The 16,130-nt window shown below is 40.7% G+C and overlaps 2 protein-coding genes and 1 pseudogene across 3 annotated transcripts in view; 1 reads left to right on the top strand and 2 right to left on the bottom strand.

Annotated features, from left to right (window-relative positions):
• The window catches only part of LOC147822325 (uncharacterized), a 289,748-nt gene that overhangs the window by 93,346 nt on the left and 180,272 nt on the right, over positions 1–16,130 (top strand). The window lies entirely within an intron of this gene.
• On the bottom strand, positions 7,101–15,737 carry LOC101705747 (dehydrogenase/reductase SDR family member 2, mitochondrial). Its single transcript, XM_087197019.1, has 8 exons — positions 15,481–15,737; positions 13,282–13,459; positions 11,232–11,333; positions 10,713–10,783; positions 8,378–8,429; positions 7,935–8,069; positions 7,593–7,648; positions 7,101–7,306 (listed from the first exon to the last, which is right to left on the bottom strand). Exons 1-8 carry the CDS (start codon positions 15,612–15,614, stop codon positions 7,195–7,197), a joined length of 840 nt encoding a protein of 279 aa, XP_087053145.1. The 5' UTR covers positions 15,615–15,737; the 3' UTR covers positions 7,101–7,194.
• Positions 12,145–12,931, bottom strand: LOC110345651 (coiled-coil domain-containing protein 152-like; annotated as a pseudogene).

The raw sequence follows: 16,130 nt of genomic DNA, 5'->3' as shown, positions 1-16,130 counted from the left end.
GGTCCCAAGGGGCTGGAGTGATAAACTGAAGCCCTATAAATCGAATAAATGGACCCTCCAGGGCTCGTCTATAGGGAAGGGTCCCATACAGATGAGGAAGTGCTGGGAGTGGAAGCAAAACTGGGTCAGGCAGGAGCAATAGGGTTGAATGAAAAGAGGGCCAGGTAAGAGAGGGGCAATGAGAAGGAGCCAGATTTCAGAAAGTTACCATACTTTAACACAGTGAATTAAACCATGGATTAGGGAGCACTTTGAATTTACAAAGAGTATCTTAACCATATTTTCTTCTAAAATTTCAGGGAAACAAAGTTTGCATCCAAATGAGAACAGAAAAATAATCAATATAAAATCCCATCTAAAGTTATTATTCAAAAACATATATGTAGCAGAGCAACTTCCCTACTTGTGAGAAGAAAACACAATGATATTTAATATAAACAAGGAAAGAAAATATAAATAAAGGATTTTATATCTAGGGATACTGGCTTTGAGGTACAAAAGAGCAAGTACAAACAGACATAACACAGAAGAGCTTGAGATTGTCATTCCACAGCCCTTCTTGAGAAATTCCCTAGAGAACAAGTTTTGGATGACCAAAGTAACCAGAAGGACGTTGACAGAAGGGGGAAGGAAAGAAGGGAAAGGAAAAATTATGAGAAAAGGAAAAAATGGAAAGAAAGTCTTTGTAAATAGGGAAGGGTGGAGGGGGTGAAGGGAGGACAGGGAAGGGGGAAAAATAAGAGCCAAGATATATCATGTGCAGCTACAAGCACCCAATGATAAATGTAAATGTATTGTATACCTAAAATGTACCAATAAACGAATTTAAGGGGAAAAAAGACTGATAATGAACATTAAACGTAATTCCTTTTAGGGCTAAAACTAAATGAAGTTAACAGGAGGGCAGTATAATATGTCATAGCTTTCTGCTCTGATGATGTGGATATGACACAAGTATATAAAAAGCCCTACAAATATGGTTACTTATAAAAACTAAACAGGGGTTATAAGGGAGGGAGTATAGTATGAAGTGGCGATATGATAGGATAATGTAGATATAGTACAACTATAAAAAATGAAGATGAGGTTAGAGATAGCATTTGAAAAACTTTATGTTGTTTTAAAAATTATTTGTGGTAGAATAGTACTACTATATTCCTCAAAGCATTGTGTGGTTCAAATTTGACTTGAAAATATCATTGAACTAAATGGAATTTACATATGTATATTGTACATAATTACATAATATATATTATGTATGTATATATAATATATATGGTGAAACCTTGGTTTGTGAGCATAATTCATTCTGGAAACATTCTTGTAATCCAAAGCACTTGTATATCCAAGTGAATTTCCCCATAAGAAATAATGGAAACTCAGATGATTTGTTCCACATCCCAAAAATGTTCATATAAAAATAATTACAATGCTGTAATATAATACAAAATAATAAAGAACATACAAAGTATAAAGAAAAATAAACAAATTAACCTGCACTGACCTTTGAAAACCTCCATGGCTAGTTTGATGGAGGCAAGTGAGAAGAGGGTTGTCGGATAGGACGACTTTCACGACTGGAACCACTGCTACCTAGTGCCTCAGTGGAATCTTTTTCATGCAACTTTGACAAGAAACTTATCCAAATACACTTGTTTTTTCCTCCTTTTGAGGATTTCATAGAAATGTGGCGTTGCATTGGTGGTGAAAAGACTCATCCCTTGCACTGCTACAGCCTTATTCAGGTGGAGCTTTTCTACAAAATTTTGCACTGTTTCTCACACTTTCCACATCTCCCTAATCTCATTTGAAGTGGGATTACTTGGCCTTTTTCCCCTCCTTTTCTGCAGGTGAGATCTTTTCCATAACTTCTTGCTGTTGAGAGAAGATCACCCATAATACCAGGGAGAGGAGGGGGAGGGGAAGGGGGAGGGGGAGATGACCATTGGCTCAGTTGTGATCATGTGATAGATATATATATGACTATGATTAAATATATATGTGACTAGTCATATTACAAGACATCACTCATTTATCAAGTTAAAATTTATTAGAAGTGTTTGCTTGCCTTGTGGAATACTTGTAGAACAAGTTACTCACCATCCAAGGTTTTACTCTCTCTCTGTCTATATATAGAGAGTAAAACTATATATATATATATTTTTCTCACATGTATGTAAGAAAAAGCCTAGATATAATTTTAAAAAGCCTAGAAATAATGATCAAATCAAAGTAGTGGCATTCTCAGCATCCAAATTTTTGTCTTTGAATATTATTTCCCACTAAAAGAGACCAATTCTTCTCAGAGGTGTGTCTGATTCTAGGTCTTGAGCCAGATGCCTGTAATTTTCATTGTCATATCTGACATCACCTTTCTTTTCGGCTTTTCCTAACCCCATTGTCTATTAGCCCTTGCTGCAGTCTTTATGGCTCAGAAATTCCTCATTACCATTATAGTTGAGTAATTACAACTGCCCAGTCTTTGCTGTTTTAGATTATTATTGTACAGATCAGAGGGATACCAGTTCTGTAGATGCCTCCCCAATCATCATTGTTTGCTTACAAAGTCCCTTGAGCTTTTCAACAATGTCAGTCTCCTTTTACTAGTGGATTTTTCTTCTTTCTCATGATCCCTCCCATGAATCACTATCAACTTACACATTCTCTGGACCTTTAAACAAATTCATTCCAGCATTCCTACTCAGTGGTTCAGCATTTGGGGTAGGTGTTTTCGGAGTTTGCAATTTGTGCTTTCTTTCAGGTGTGATCTCCACACACTCCTTTTCTGAGGCTTATATTGCTTCTTTGTTTCCCATACCTCTCCTCTCGTTTATTTCTTTTTATATTCTCTTACTGTTTATGTTTCTTTATAGGGAATATAACCAACCTCTTTGGAAATGCATTGGTTGTATCTTTCTGCTCCCTCCAGAGGATGATACTACCTCACCCTGCTGAGGTTGGGGAATGTTAATGCTTCGCATCAAACATTTGAGAGTGGTTGGAATCTGGTGGACTCTGGAATTGGGTTTTGAAACAAAAAGCATCAACTGTCAATCTGTGTGGTGGTTAGCTTTCCACCACTATAACAAATACCTGAGACAGTAAGCTTATAAAGATAAATATTTATTTGTATCGCAATTTTGGAGATTCTAGTCCATGATTGGTGGTGCTATAACGCCTCATGGTGCAAGTTGTGGTGGAGCAAAACCACTTACTTCATGACTAGTGAGCAAAAAGAGAAACAGAAAAGGCCCGGAGTCCCAGCTTCTCCTTTATAAGCATGACCCACAGACCTCCCGCCTTGGCTCCAGCTCCTAAAGTTTCCACCACCACACATCTAGAGGAAACAATCCTAAAATTCATATGGGGCCAGAAGAGACCCAGAATAACAAAAATAATTTTGGACAATAAGAACAAAGCAGACAGCATACCAATACCTGACCTCAAGCTATACTACAAAGTAATATTGATAAAACCGGCATGTTATTGAAACAAAAACAGATGCATGGTTCAGTGGACCAGAAATGAGGATACAGAAACCTCCCCAGACACATTTGATGATTTAATCTTTGACAAAGAGGTCAAAAGGGTATGGTGCAGGAAAGATAGCCTATTCAACAAGTGGTGCTAGGAAAACTGGTTATCTGTTTGCAGAACATTGAAAATGGATCCTTATCTTTCATCATATACTAAGTTAAAATCAAAATGGATCAAGCATCTAAACATTAAACCTTCTGGAAGATAAAATAGGTAAAACACTTGAACACATAGGTATAGGAAAGGATTTTCTAAGCAAAACCTCAATTGCACAAGAAATAGCAACAAGAATCAACAATTGCGATTATATCAGACTAAAAAGCTTCTGTACAGCAAAAGAATCAATCAGTAGAGTGAAGAGGCAACCTACAGAATGGGAAAAATTTTTGCTAGCTATTCCTCAGACAGGACTAATATGTAGAATATACAAAGAACTAAAAAAAAAAATTAAACCTCCTAAAATTTAAGACCAAGTCAAGAAATAGGCAAGAGAAATTAACAGACACTTCACAAAAGAAGAAATACAAACGGTCAATAAATATATGAAAAAATGTTCAATGTCTCTGGCCATTAGAGAAATGCAAATTAAAACAATGCTAAGATTCCATCTTACTCCAGAAAGAATGGAGTAAGAAATCAAAGAATAACAAATGTTGGCATGGCTATGGTGGAAAAGGTACCCTCCTTCATTGTTGGTGGGAAAGTAAATTAGTGCAACCATTATGGAAATCAGTATGGAGATTTCTCAAAGAACTGAAATTAGAAATTTCATTTGACCCAGCTATCTCCCTGCTAGGTATCTTCTCCACAGAGCTTAAATCATCAAACTACAGTGATGCATGCATACCAATGTTTATAGCAGTACAATTCATAATAGCTAAATCCTGGAAGAAGCCTTTATAACCATCAACAGATGATGGAATGAAGAAAATGTATCTATATGTAGTGGAATGCTACTCAGCTATGAAGAATGACACTTTTGAGACATTTGTAGGAAAATGGATGCACCTGGAAAACAAACCAGACACACAAGCTTAAATACCGTATGGTATCTTTCATTTGACTGAGGCAAAGTACAAACAAAAGAAAATGATAAAAGATGGATAGAAAGGGACAAGAGGATGGATCTCTTGTAATGAGGAAATGGTCCAAGGGCAAGGGGTGGGGAAGAGGAAAAGGGGAAATAAGTAGAATAAAGATATGCCATGTACAGGAACCTAATAACCTCAGTTACTATAATCACTAAATACCATAACATGAGCCAAGACAAATAATATCAACAAGAATGGAAAAGGGGATAGGGGAACTGGAAGAAGAGGGAGGAGCAGATTAAAAAAAAGAAGCTGTGGTATGTACATGTAACCACTCCCCAAGATGACTGCAAACTACATGAATTGCAAACATGTACAATAAAATAAAAATTTATAAAAAATAATCATAAAAAATCTTTATGTTAAGTTAAAAAAAATTTTCCACCACCTTCCAGTAGTGCTTTACCTGGGACCAGACTTTTGTACAAGGACATTTAAGGACACTTACTATACAAACTACGGCCTTCTGCATACTGAAAGTATACAAATTTAGATAAGAAACAGGAAAAAAAATGCCAGGAGCCATTTATCAATTTGGAGTATAGTTTAATAATTAAGAACATAGGCTTTAGGCTCAGTGGAGTGGGTTCAAATCTTCTTCCTGTTGCCTGAGCGACTCTGGGAAGGTTAAAGTCTTAACTTTTTCCTTTTCTTTAAAGTTTAAATACTATACAGTGTCTGGCATGTAGCAAACATTCAATAGTTTAACTTTTATTCATAGTAGTTATATGAAGAACCTAGGAAAGCGCTTGATAATCTGTCCTTAGTCATGGCTTCACAGTTTGATTCAGGAGCAGGTTGAGAGATGCACACTGCTTTTGTTGTGTAGGGTAGCGGTGGAGAAGTTTGGAACTATATTGTAAGGCTCTTTACATAAAATTTAGAAAATTAAATTTGGGAGATGTTACTCGCCTGATGACTAAAAGTGATTAAGAAGGAACTGAGAATGTTGAGCAAAGAATGTTCAGCAACCCAGAACAGACAGCTCCCTGTCAGAACAGACACAATGCATTTTACATTTGAAGAAACATCATAGGGGAGAGAGAACTAACTTGCGCAATGGTACCCAATGGTGCAAGTCCAAGGGCTCCTGGTCTGTACCACCTCTATAGGGTTACTTCTCTTTGGTCTTTTAATTACTTCAGTGCCATCTTGTTACTGTCTGTCTTCTTGCCAATAATTTTGGATAGTATCATATTAGTTATTTATCTACATTTTAATTTTTCACTTCTTTTCAAGCATGATACTCACTTTAGGAAACACCAACTCTGATTTTTATTTCCTTAGATGGCTTCTAGGAATATGTGCTTTTTGTAAATAACTGAGTTAATATTTTCTAGGGTAAATAAGTTTCAGCCACTGTGTTGGCTCATTGAGAAGTTTGGATTTTTAGTTATTTATTTATAAATGGGCAATGAAAAGTTTTGTGTTTATCTGAGTTTGGATTACTACCAAAGCAGATCCTGTGCCTACAAATGACTTTCTGTGGAGATGAAACAAGGGAAAAAGTGAGAGGGAAGGAGGAATGGAAGGAGGGAGGGAGAGAGAGAGAGGAAGAAAGAGTGGAAGAAAGAGAGAGGCAGCAGACAGGAGAGGAGAAAGGGAAGAGGTGAGAAGGAAGCAGGGAGAAGAGAAGAGAGAAGAGAGGAGAATGGGGGTAGGAAGGGAGAAAAGCCAAGGAATGGTGTGTGTTAAGAGCATGTTATAAGGTTATTCCTGTGGCTGAGTGCTCACTCCTGGGCCCCTTCTGAGAAGTTGTGTGCAAATGCCAGCATTGCCCCACCAAGAAGCAAGCAGCTCGGGTACTTATCTCCCAGGTCCCACCCTTCACTGGTTGTGGGTGCCGTGGAGGCACTAACTCCTCCCATGCACAGGGCATGTTACTGTAGGAAGTCTACAGTGTGCATAGGAATTGCCCACTAGAAATGTTTGTGAACCCAGTGTGGGCCAAAGGAGATACAGGAAGGACCCTCATGGGGTTTGCCATTGTCCCTGCAGTTCAGGCTCCAGTGGTCAGCATGCATTGTATAAGAGACACTAGTTACTGTTTGAGCATATATTTGTGGAAGTTTGAACTGTGTGAGTGCAAGTAGACCAGATCTGGTCTTATAGGATAGGAATCCAAAGGGAAAATGAGGACCTTGGAGGCTGGTCTTTCCCCTCAGATACAATTCCATGCTAATCCCTCTCCCTTTTACAAGCAGACGGAGGTTCAACTTGCTTAGATCCCCTATCTGTGTTCTCAGAACATTGTCCTTAAATCACTCTGTCTTGGCTCTCTCAACTGCAGAATTAGAGATCAAAACATCAGGTTCATAGGAATGTTTAGGAGACAATGCATATTACCTTTCAGCCTAATTTTAGCTTTTTGCTTTTATCCAAGACTCTTAGGCACACATTTTGTTTTCTAGCAAAGCTGACATTGTTGTTAGCTGGTTTTAATGATAGTTTCACAGTACCAGGCCTCTTTTCTGATGTTCTTTATTATTTCTGTCAGAGAAGTGTTTCAATTAAAGTGTACACACTTGGAAGACAGGCACATGGGGCTCCTGCATGGAGAAGCCCCTCAGATATGGGGGGACAAGCCGGCCACTGCAATGTTCTCACCAGTGAGGAAGCTGGAGTCTGGGGAGCACAGGAAGGACACAAGTCCAGCACAGTCCTCAGGCTGTCCCAGTCTGTATGGAGAGAGAGGGTGGGAGTGAGTCTGGTGACAGCTTCCTCACAGCCCCTGGGCTCCCATGTGACACTGAAATCAAGGCCCCGTGGAGATGAGCAAAGAGGTATAAGTGAAATCATGTGGGTTCTACGGGGAACTTCAGAGGTCATCCCAGGCCTGGGAGAATCATCAGATCTGGGGGTAGAAGTCTGCAGAGGGATGCTCTGTGACTTTTCATCCTTCAAAAAAGTTCTGAGGTCATGTTATTTCAGATCCACAAGGGACTCTGCCTCACCATAACCTACCTCTGTATTCTGTAGAACTGGGTGATATGTTCCATAAAGACCTTGTCTTCAGTGATCTAAAGGAAAGGTCAAAAGGTTAGTGCTTTTTCAGATAGATCACATGGGCTGTACATCATGCAGACTGTATGTCTAAAGGGCTGCTGGGAGACACTATGAGATGGCCCTTGACAGAGGACTGAGTCTTCATCTGCAGTGGATCACAAAGTCTGGGACCAGAACATCAGAGGAAGAGCCAACAGGTCTAAGTTTGAGAGTCTTGGTCTATGGGGTGAGGCCTTTCTTCCAGTGGTAGTTATGCCGCTGCTCAGTGGGGTAGGAAGAGTTGCTGCCCTTGTACCTTACCACTTTGCTGAACTCTGTTTCCATGATTCCTGGTACTAGGCCATTCACCCGGATGTTCTTTGGTGCCAATTCCACTGCCAGAGTCTTGGTGAGGCCCAGTAGGGCTGTTTTACTGACATTGTAGACTCCCAGCTTCTATGGATCGAAAGGGAAATAGATTAGCAGGCTGGAATGAAGACAAGGAAGAGTCAGTTTAATTTCCTGAGTTCTGCCCAGGCAATCATCCCAGTACACTTCCTGGTTGTTCATTAAATCTGAGAGATAATGCCCCAAAGAGAGGGCAAGATGCTCTCACTAAGTGAATAAAAGACAAAGTCTGTGACACACAGTGCTCACTTTCGCAAGCAAATAGTCCCGAGGGAGCAATTGTGAAACTGATTTTCCAGATGAAAGGAGGGAGAGTTTTTCTTACCCACTGGGGAGCCACAGATAGTCCTACTTACAGAAACTGGGAGGTAGGCTGCAATGGAGGAGACCAGGACCACTGAGCCTTGCCTGGGAAAATAAAAAAGGGGACTGAGAATGAGAATAGTTGGGGCCTGGTAGAGGGATTTATCGCCATTTTCCTTTAAGTTTTCAATTATATCTCTCAAATTATATTGCCAGAGAAGCTGTGTGTCTGTGAGTTTGGTATTTTAAGGAAAAATTTGAGTGTGGATTGCATTTATTGAATGGTAATAACACTGGTCACATTTTCTATCTCTTCTTGAGTTAGTTTTGATAGGGGTATAATTTTTTAAAAAAAATTGTCTATTTTGCAATGATTTCAGTTTATGTTTGGTTAAAGTTTCTGTTATCATTCTCTTTTTATTGCCTTTGGGATCTCTAGTGGTGCCTTTTGTCTTTATTCCTGAAATGGTTATTAGTTTTTGTTTAAATGAATTTTTGGTTCTCTTGATCCTTATATTGTATTTCGTTTCCTTTTCTATTGGTTTCTGTCTGTATTATTTCCTTTTTTCTACCACTGGGCATTTAATTTTCTCCAGCACATATAATTTTTAGCTTTTATTTAATATAGACAATATTATATTCTGCTAACCACTATTGTTTACAATCTCGAAAGATTTAGTTTTGCTTCATTGTCTTTAAGAGGGATTTAAGATGTGTACTCCAAGTTGAACAGTTGAGCAGAGTACCCAGTGCAGTGTATTCTGGTGTATCTGTCCTACTTCAAACAATATCTTTTTTTTTTTTTTTTGGTACCGGGGATTGAACTTGGGTCCTTGCGCTTGTGCAGCAGATGGTGAAACCACTGAGCTAAATCCCCGGCCCTAAAACAATATCTTGATTCCCAGCTTTTCCCAGAACTATAACCATCATACTAATATTCTTCCTAGCACTATAAATTCAGTCAAAAAAAATGAAAAATTTGGTGAAACATGTCATTGTTGTCTAATCAGATTAAAAACTTTTGTGTGTGTGTTGAGGTAACGTCTTGCTAATTTGCCCAGGCTAGCCTCAAATTTGAAACCTCCCTGCCTCAGCTCCCTGAGTGCTGGAATTATAGACATGTACTGCCAAGCCCAGCTAAAGAATTTTAATTTGATTAAACATTCTGGTTTAACTATCTTTATATTTTAACTGCAGTTACTGATATACTGGGATTAACATCTAACATTCAATTTTGTGATTTTTTTTTATTGCACCAGTTTTTTTCCTTGTGAATTCTTAATTTTTTTCTTTCTTTTGTTTTTTTGGTACTGGGAATTGAACTTGGGACCTTGTGCTTGTGAGGCAGGCTGCAGAACCACTGAGCTAAATCCCTGGCCCTCCTTGTGAATTCTTTATTCTGGGTTACTTTTTCTATTTTAACTTCTTCCTCTGTTACTTTTGAACATACACTACATACTCTGTTGCCATTCTTGTAGCTGCTATTCCAGAAAACAAAACAGGCTTGTTTAGCTAATCAAAGTTTATAATTAATTTTCAAACCCTATCTCAACAACATGAAAATCTTATAACAGCTCCATTTCTGTCCTCCTGATTTGAATATTATTCTTTGCACACTTAACATTTTTAACCCTACAAAAATCATTATTGCTTTTTGCATTAGGCATTTAAATTTGATCATATATTAGTATTTTCTGTGTGTTTCGTCCTACTTCTATCTCAGAGTTTCCACATGGGTTCTTTTGTTCTTTCTGCCTGAAGTACATCACTTAGAATGTCCTTTAGTGAGTGTCTTCTGCTTAGCAGAACTGTTGTGAACATTAACTGACATGATAAAATATATCAATTACCAAGTGAAGCCAGACTCTGCAGAGGTGCCCTGAATCAGAACAGGGGACTAGGCAGAGAAAACAGGGCTGAACACCAGGGGCTCAATTCACATTTCAGGTTGGGCATCTAGCTCTGCCACAGGCACACAGGCCACAGGTACCTTAGGGTCATCAGTCTGGACCCTTGTGGCTGGTGCTTCTATAGCCCAAGAGAGGCCACTTCCATTTTTCTGATTCTAGGACAGTTGTAGGAACTCCAGTCCCTCTGTCTGTGGACCCCTCATCCTCCTTCCTGCTGAGGCCTTGCAGGGACTTCCCAGTCTCTCGTACTGTAGATCTATTTCCTAGGCACACTGATGGACTGAATTCTGTGATTTCTTTAGATGACCCATAGTCTGAAAGCCAAACTGTCACCATTCTTGTATCACTGGTCCAACTAAGCTTGTTTCCCAGCGGGAATGTCTAACTTAAAACTGGACCTTCTTACTCTTGCTTCCCAGCTTCCTGTTTGATAGGAAGCATCTCCATCTCTATTCCCCTTCCCCACCCTCACCCTCACCCTCTCTTCTCCATGAAGGGCAGCAGCTGGCTCAGAAGGAGGGCTGGTGCCTTCACATTGACGTTCATGACCTAAAATTAGAGCAAAAGAGAGGTGACGGTTAGAGGACAGTCAGTCCAGTGTTCTCACTGGGTCAGGAAATACCAGGTGAGAATGTAGGCCTGATGCCTCTGCCAAGGGAACCAAACAAGGAAGAGAATCATTTCTTTTTCTGAGCTCCACGTTTCATGACTGGTCTTATGTATATTGGACACAACCTGCAGACTGGGAGCTCCTGAACAGGCCAGACAAGAACTACAACTTAGACACCCTCCCTCCACCTCAAAGATGGGGAATTGAGGTTCATAGAGTCTAGGCACCTGACCTTGATCTGTGCTAAAAGAGTCTATGATGGGTGGGGAAGGGGGGTGGAAAAGTGAGAGCTGAGGAGCAGCTCTGGGTGTGTCAGCTGAGCTGGAGAGTTACCCTTAAGGGGAGAGTTATCCTCACCACCTCCCTGCCATCTTCCCCAGTTCTCACCTTGTCCCAGATCTGCTCACTGCTCCCCAGGGTACTTCCCACCAAGGGGTTGACCCCTGCTGTGCACACCAGGAAGTCCACACCCTCACAGTGTTTCAGAGCCTGTAGGAGAGAAGAGGGTGTTGAGGACCAGAATCAAGGAGAGAAAGGTTTGTGTAGCAGTGAGGTAATTCCTCTTTGATATCTGTGGGCTATGTCTGGGTCAAATCTGGGAGAGGAACAACTCCAAGTGAGGATGGAGAACTGATAGATTTCCCTCCAAGTTAGGGTGGCTGCTGTATATAATAGCTACCTTCTTTCCAACACGCCCCTACTCCCACCAAAAGAGTAACCTGATGCTTGCTCTCTTCCTGGCAACTAGTGACATCACAGGCTCCTCCAGTCCCTAGCCACTACCTCACTCAACCCCACCTCAGCTCCTACAAGCCCCTATAAAAGGCACTTGCTGTCCTGGCCATATTGCTTTTGTCTCTCCTTTGTTCAGAGACAGCCCGGCAGATCTGTTCCCTTAATAAAGGCTTGTTGTGGCCTGGTCTGGTCTTGGTTTTCGGCCCTTTTATCTGACAAGAACCATTTTTGTTTTCTTTTAAAAACTGGGTCCTGAGCCTGTGAACAATAAAGGATGAAATGTCACCCATGTTTCTTTTACTGTGTTTCCTTTTAATCCTAGGCACTCTTGGCTACCGGCTTCTTTTTTTTTGGTGCCGGGGATCAACTCGGGACTTTATGCGGAGGAACCACTGGCTAAATCTCCAGCCGGGCTACCAGTTTTTTTTCTTTTCTTTTCTTTTTTAAAAAGCTGTCTCATTTATTATTTAGGCTATTTAGGCAGTATACTTATGTTGTAAATGGAAGCAAATTTTTCAATTACTTTTTAAAAAGTAAATAGTAATTAATGAATTTACTGTTATACTCAAAATCGTCTACGTTTAAGGTGAGAATCTTTGCCAATAGAAAGGCGCTGCTCCAAATTGTGAATGGTATTACGAAGAATTGCAATCTCTTTGTTTTTTTCTTCTTGAAGATGTTGAAGCTTCCTTCTGTAGATACTCTGTGGGGAAATAGTAGCATCTGGATATGGTTTTGACTTAGTCTGGACTCTTGCTAGTTTGACATCAAACTCCAGCTGTAGTTTGATTATTTCATTTTGCTTTTCTTTTTCTTGAGTTACTAACTTTGCATTTAACTCTGAGATTTCCTTCTCCTTTTTCTTTATTAGATCTTTGTGCTTTTCTTCATTTAGTTCAACTTTTTTCTGTATATCATGATAAAGTTTGGTTATTTCTATCTTATGTTCTTCCTCTTTGATTTTCATTTCATGTACAAGTTTGGCAATATTATTCTAATAGTCCTGTTTGTGAGATTTCAGCTTTTCCCTTGTCATATCAACATTTCTTTTTAGTTGTTCATTTTCACCTCTCAAATTGTGTTGATATTCAATGGTCTGTTGTAGCCCTTTTATCATATCATGAAGAGCAGCACATTCTTTTCTGTCTGTGAAAAATCCTTTATAAGTTTGTCAATATTCACACTGCTAATCTTTTTTGTACATTCTTTGCCACTTTGATCCATGCTTGAATTGCTATTGTTCCTGGTTCCTCAAAGTCTCCCCCGCCTCAATTGGCAGTCCAGTCCGGTCCGGTCCCTGGGCTACCAGTTTCTTAACACATCTCTCCTCTGCTCTGTTTCTTGGAATGTCACATCCCATCTCCATTTTCCTGAACACCTAGCTCTGACTGAAAATCAAAATTCCTTGTAACAATATCCCTACCCTCCTCAGTCCCTTCTCTGGAATCTTCCAGGAGGGCCTGCCTGGCTGATAATTCAGCAGGAAAGGAGAGTTCTTCCCCACCCCAACATCTTGCTCCCTCTGTGGTTTTTCTTTGACTGGGTCTGTTAGAGGAGCCTGTGAGTGGACTACTCAGAAGCTGAGAGACAAGCAGTCGATTTCATTTATGTGAGGGGGAGAGACATTAGCCTGTTTTCCTAGTGTGGGTCATAGAAGCAGAATCCCCACATCCCTGGCTATGACTCCTTCTGTGCTGCTCACCGTGGTCACCAGCCGATCCCGGTCCTTGGCCTTCCCCACGTGGCACACGGTGCCCGTCACACTGAGTCCCTCGCCCTTCAGCGTGGCCACTGCGCGGTCCACGTTCTGCTGCTTCCGGCTGCTGATGACCACATGGGCCCCGTCCTGGGCCAGACGCCGGGAGATGGCAAAGCCGATCCTGAGGACAGAGAGATGGAGAGGATGTGACATTTCAGCCTTGGGCTGAGTCCTGGTTTTTTTTAGTACATGTTTGCAGTACACAAAGATTACACTTATGGTGGGGAATTGGTACATGTATATAGTACATATTGTTTTATTATTACCTCCCGCCTCCCTGCTCCTTCCAACTCTGGGTCCCCTTTCCATTTGCAAAAACCCCATTTTTATCATTTTTCCTCTGAATTCTGTTTTTTCCACTCCCTCTCCTTTCCCTTGCTCTCTCCTCTCTTCATCTCTTGTTCCCCTAGCCATTTGAAAAAAAATCTCTCTACTTCCTACTTATTTGTCTTCTGTTTTGCTCTTTATATAACTATGTTTTTGAGTTTCTCTTATAAGAAAAACCATTCAATATTTAAGCTTGTGTGTCTGACTTATTTCATTTAACATTATGATCTCAAGTTGTATCTATTTACCTACTAATGCCTCAAGTTTATCTTTCTTTATGGCAGAGTAGTACTCCATCATGTATATATACTATATTTTCTTTATCCATTCATCTGACGATAGGTATGTAGGCTGTTCCCAAAATTTAGCTATCACAAATTGTGCTGCTGTAAACATGGGTATACATGTATCTGTGTAATATGATGTCTTCAGCTCTTTTGGGAAGTTATCTAGAAGAGGAATATCTGGGTCAAATGGAATTTCTACTTTAAATTTTTTGAGGAATCTCCACACTGACTTCCATGGTGCTTGTACTAATTTACATTCCCACCAACAAATGACTTCTTTCTTGCTTGCTATATTTCTCACCCTAAGGTCCCAAATGAATTTTCTCCCCTAACCCAGAAGAGCTAATATCATGTCCTGCTTAGGGTTGGTAAGATGAACAGAAGATACATCAGAAGATACATAAAGAGGGGATACATCAGTTGTGGGTGTATTGGACCCTCTGTGTACTGCATCAGAGCTTGGCCTCACCTCCTGCTGGAACTACTACAGTGACAACTCATTCCCAGCTCCTCAAAGCTTTGGTCTGCTTGGCAGCTGCAATCTTAAAGCTTCTTGTCTCAGGGCTGAGTGCTCACAGGGATGCAGCTTAGAAGGATGGAGTTGTTATATAGTGACAGAGGGGAAGATAGGCAGGGATACAGGCATGGCTGATGTGCCGGACGGTTTTAGAAATGACCACTTGCTTACTAGAAATTGTCCTTGTGAAACCTTTGCAGGTGTGGGACAGTTATTTTAGGGGCCAGCTTGCATGCATTTACTGTATGCCCCTAGACCCCATGACCCTTAGCTCATCTCAGCAACAGCTCACCCCAGCAACCAAGGCTAACTCTCTGACTGGCCTAGAGTACACCAATCAGTGAAACAGTTAATTTTTAGGGATCCACTTAGCCCTATAAGTATGAATACAGTAGCCTTTGAGAAGCTCATTTTGAGTTCTTCCTGCCATGCCGCTTGCTACTTGGCAGCTTTGTCCCTACCTTGTGATATTATAAATAAACCTCTCTTGGCACTCCTTACATTTCTGACTTCCTCATTCTTCACGGACCTGACCTCCCTATTTTCAGCCAATGGGTTTTACTTGAGCCAGCATCGCCCTACTCCTTCATTCCGAATCGGAAAACCAGGTCTTTTTTTCAGGAGACCTCTAGCTGCCCAGACCCCCTCAGGATGCTACAATTACCTTATGAAGCATAACTATAGACTAACGAGGTATGGAGCAATGACTGGATTCCTTCTCCCTTTCCCTGGTGGGTGCCTTTAAAATGCAGTTCATGATTCCTCCTGGAACTGTGGACCCATCACCAGGGTGCCTATCATGGGGCCATCTTGGTAACCCATTCTGCACTGGCTATATCTGGTTTTCTTGTTTCTTCTCCTGTCCCTTTTCCCTCTTACCATCTCATATTCCCAAAACTACTGGTGCTTCAGCTTTGGAAGCTCCGGTTTGTAGAGATCAGGCCAAGACAATGCTGTCAACAAAATCAAAAGATTGTCACAGTTTCAGAATTCCCAAAGAGTTGCTCTCACCCAGATGTGGATCCTGTGACTACAGCAACTTTGTTGGCCAGTTTGAGCCCATTATTGGTCCCACTGCTGGTGCTTCTCATGAGGCGTGGAGGTGCCAGAGGAAGGAGGCTCTTCAGGGTCAGAGGTTGAAACATGGTTTCTGTTTGCTCTTCCTCTTGGTGAGCTCAGTTCTGGGAGTGAGGCTTTACAAGGGCAGACAACTCCGACAAGCAGTTCCTGCAAGTACAGAAGTGAAATAGCATCTCCTTTGTGTATGATAGAGCTGGGATGGTCCAGGAGTCACTACTGGAAACTTAGTGCCTGCATCTTGAGCCCCTCGGATGGTTATATGAACACAGGATTTCTTCTATTAAATATCTCCTTTTAAACTAGCTAGAGTGGTTTTTATTAGCTGGAGTCAAATCATAGCATATACACTTTATTCATCCAAATCTGAAATAACTTTATTCATTGAGACTCTAGATAATGAATGGATAATTCACAGGTTTGTTGTGAGAGGACCAAATAAATTTAAGAGTCAGATGTAAAAGGGCTTTGTGAACTGTAATGTGCCTTCATGCAAGTTACTGCTGAAGGGTGATGAGTTTTATCCTTTTATCCTTTGGGTTTCTCCCCTCAAGCCTTGGGACACACCCCCCTGCCCTCCTTGC

The sequence above is a fragment of the Heterocephalus glaber genome, unplaced genomic scaffold (assembly GCF_053883595.1).
Source record: "Heterocephalus glaber isolate CG9 unplaced genomic scaffold, H.glaber_assembly_v1.0 deba00001662, whole genome shotgun sequence".
NCBI classification, from domain to species: Eukaryota; Metazoa; Chordata; class Mammalia; order Rodentia; family Bathyergidae; genus Heterocephalus; species Heterocephalus glaber.
Note: the sequence above shows the minus strand (reverse complement) of the source record. Positions and strands in the feature narration are given on the sequence as shown.

Excerpts from the sequence above, each read along its gene's own strand:
- LOC101705747 (XM_087197019.1), bottom strand. The coding sequence starts at position 15,614 with ATGTTTCAACCTCTGACCCTGAAGAGCCTCCTTCCTCTGGCACCTCCA. Across the intron at positions 11,334-13,281 it reads GGGATCGGCTGGTGACCACG|GCTCTGAAACACTGTGAGGG; the intron begins GTGAGCAGCACA and ends TCTCTCCTACAG. Across the intron at positions 7,307-7,592 it reads CAGTTCTACAGAATACAGAG|ACTGGGACAGCCTGAGGACT; the intron begins GTAGGTTATGGT and ends CTCTCCATACAG.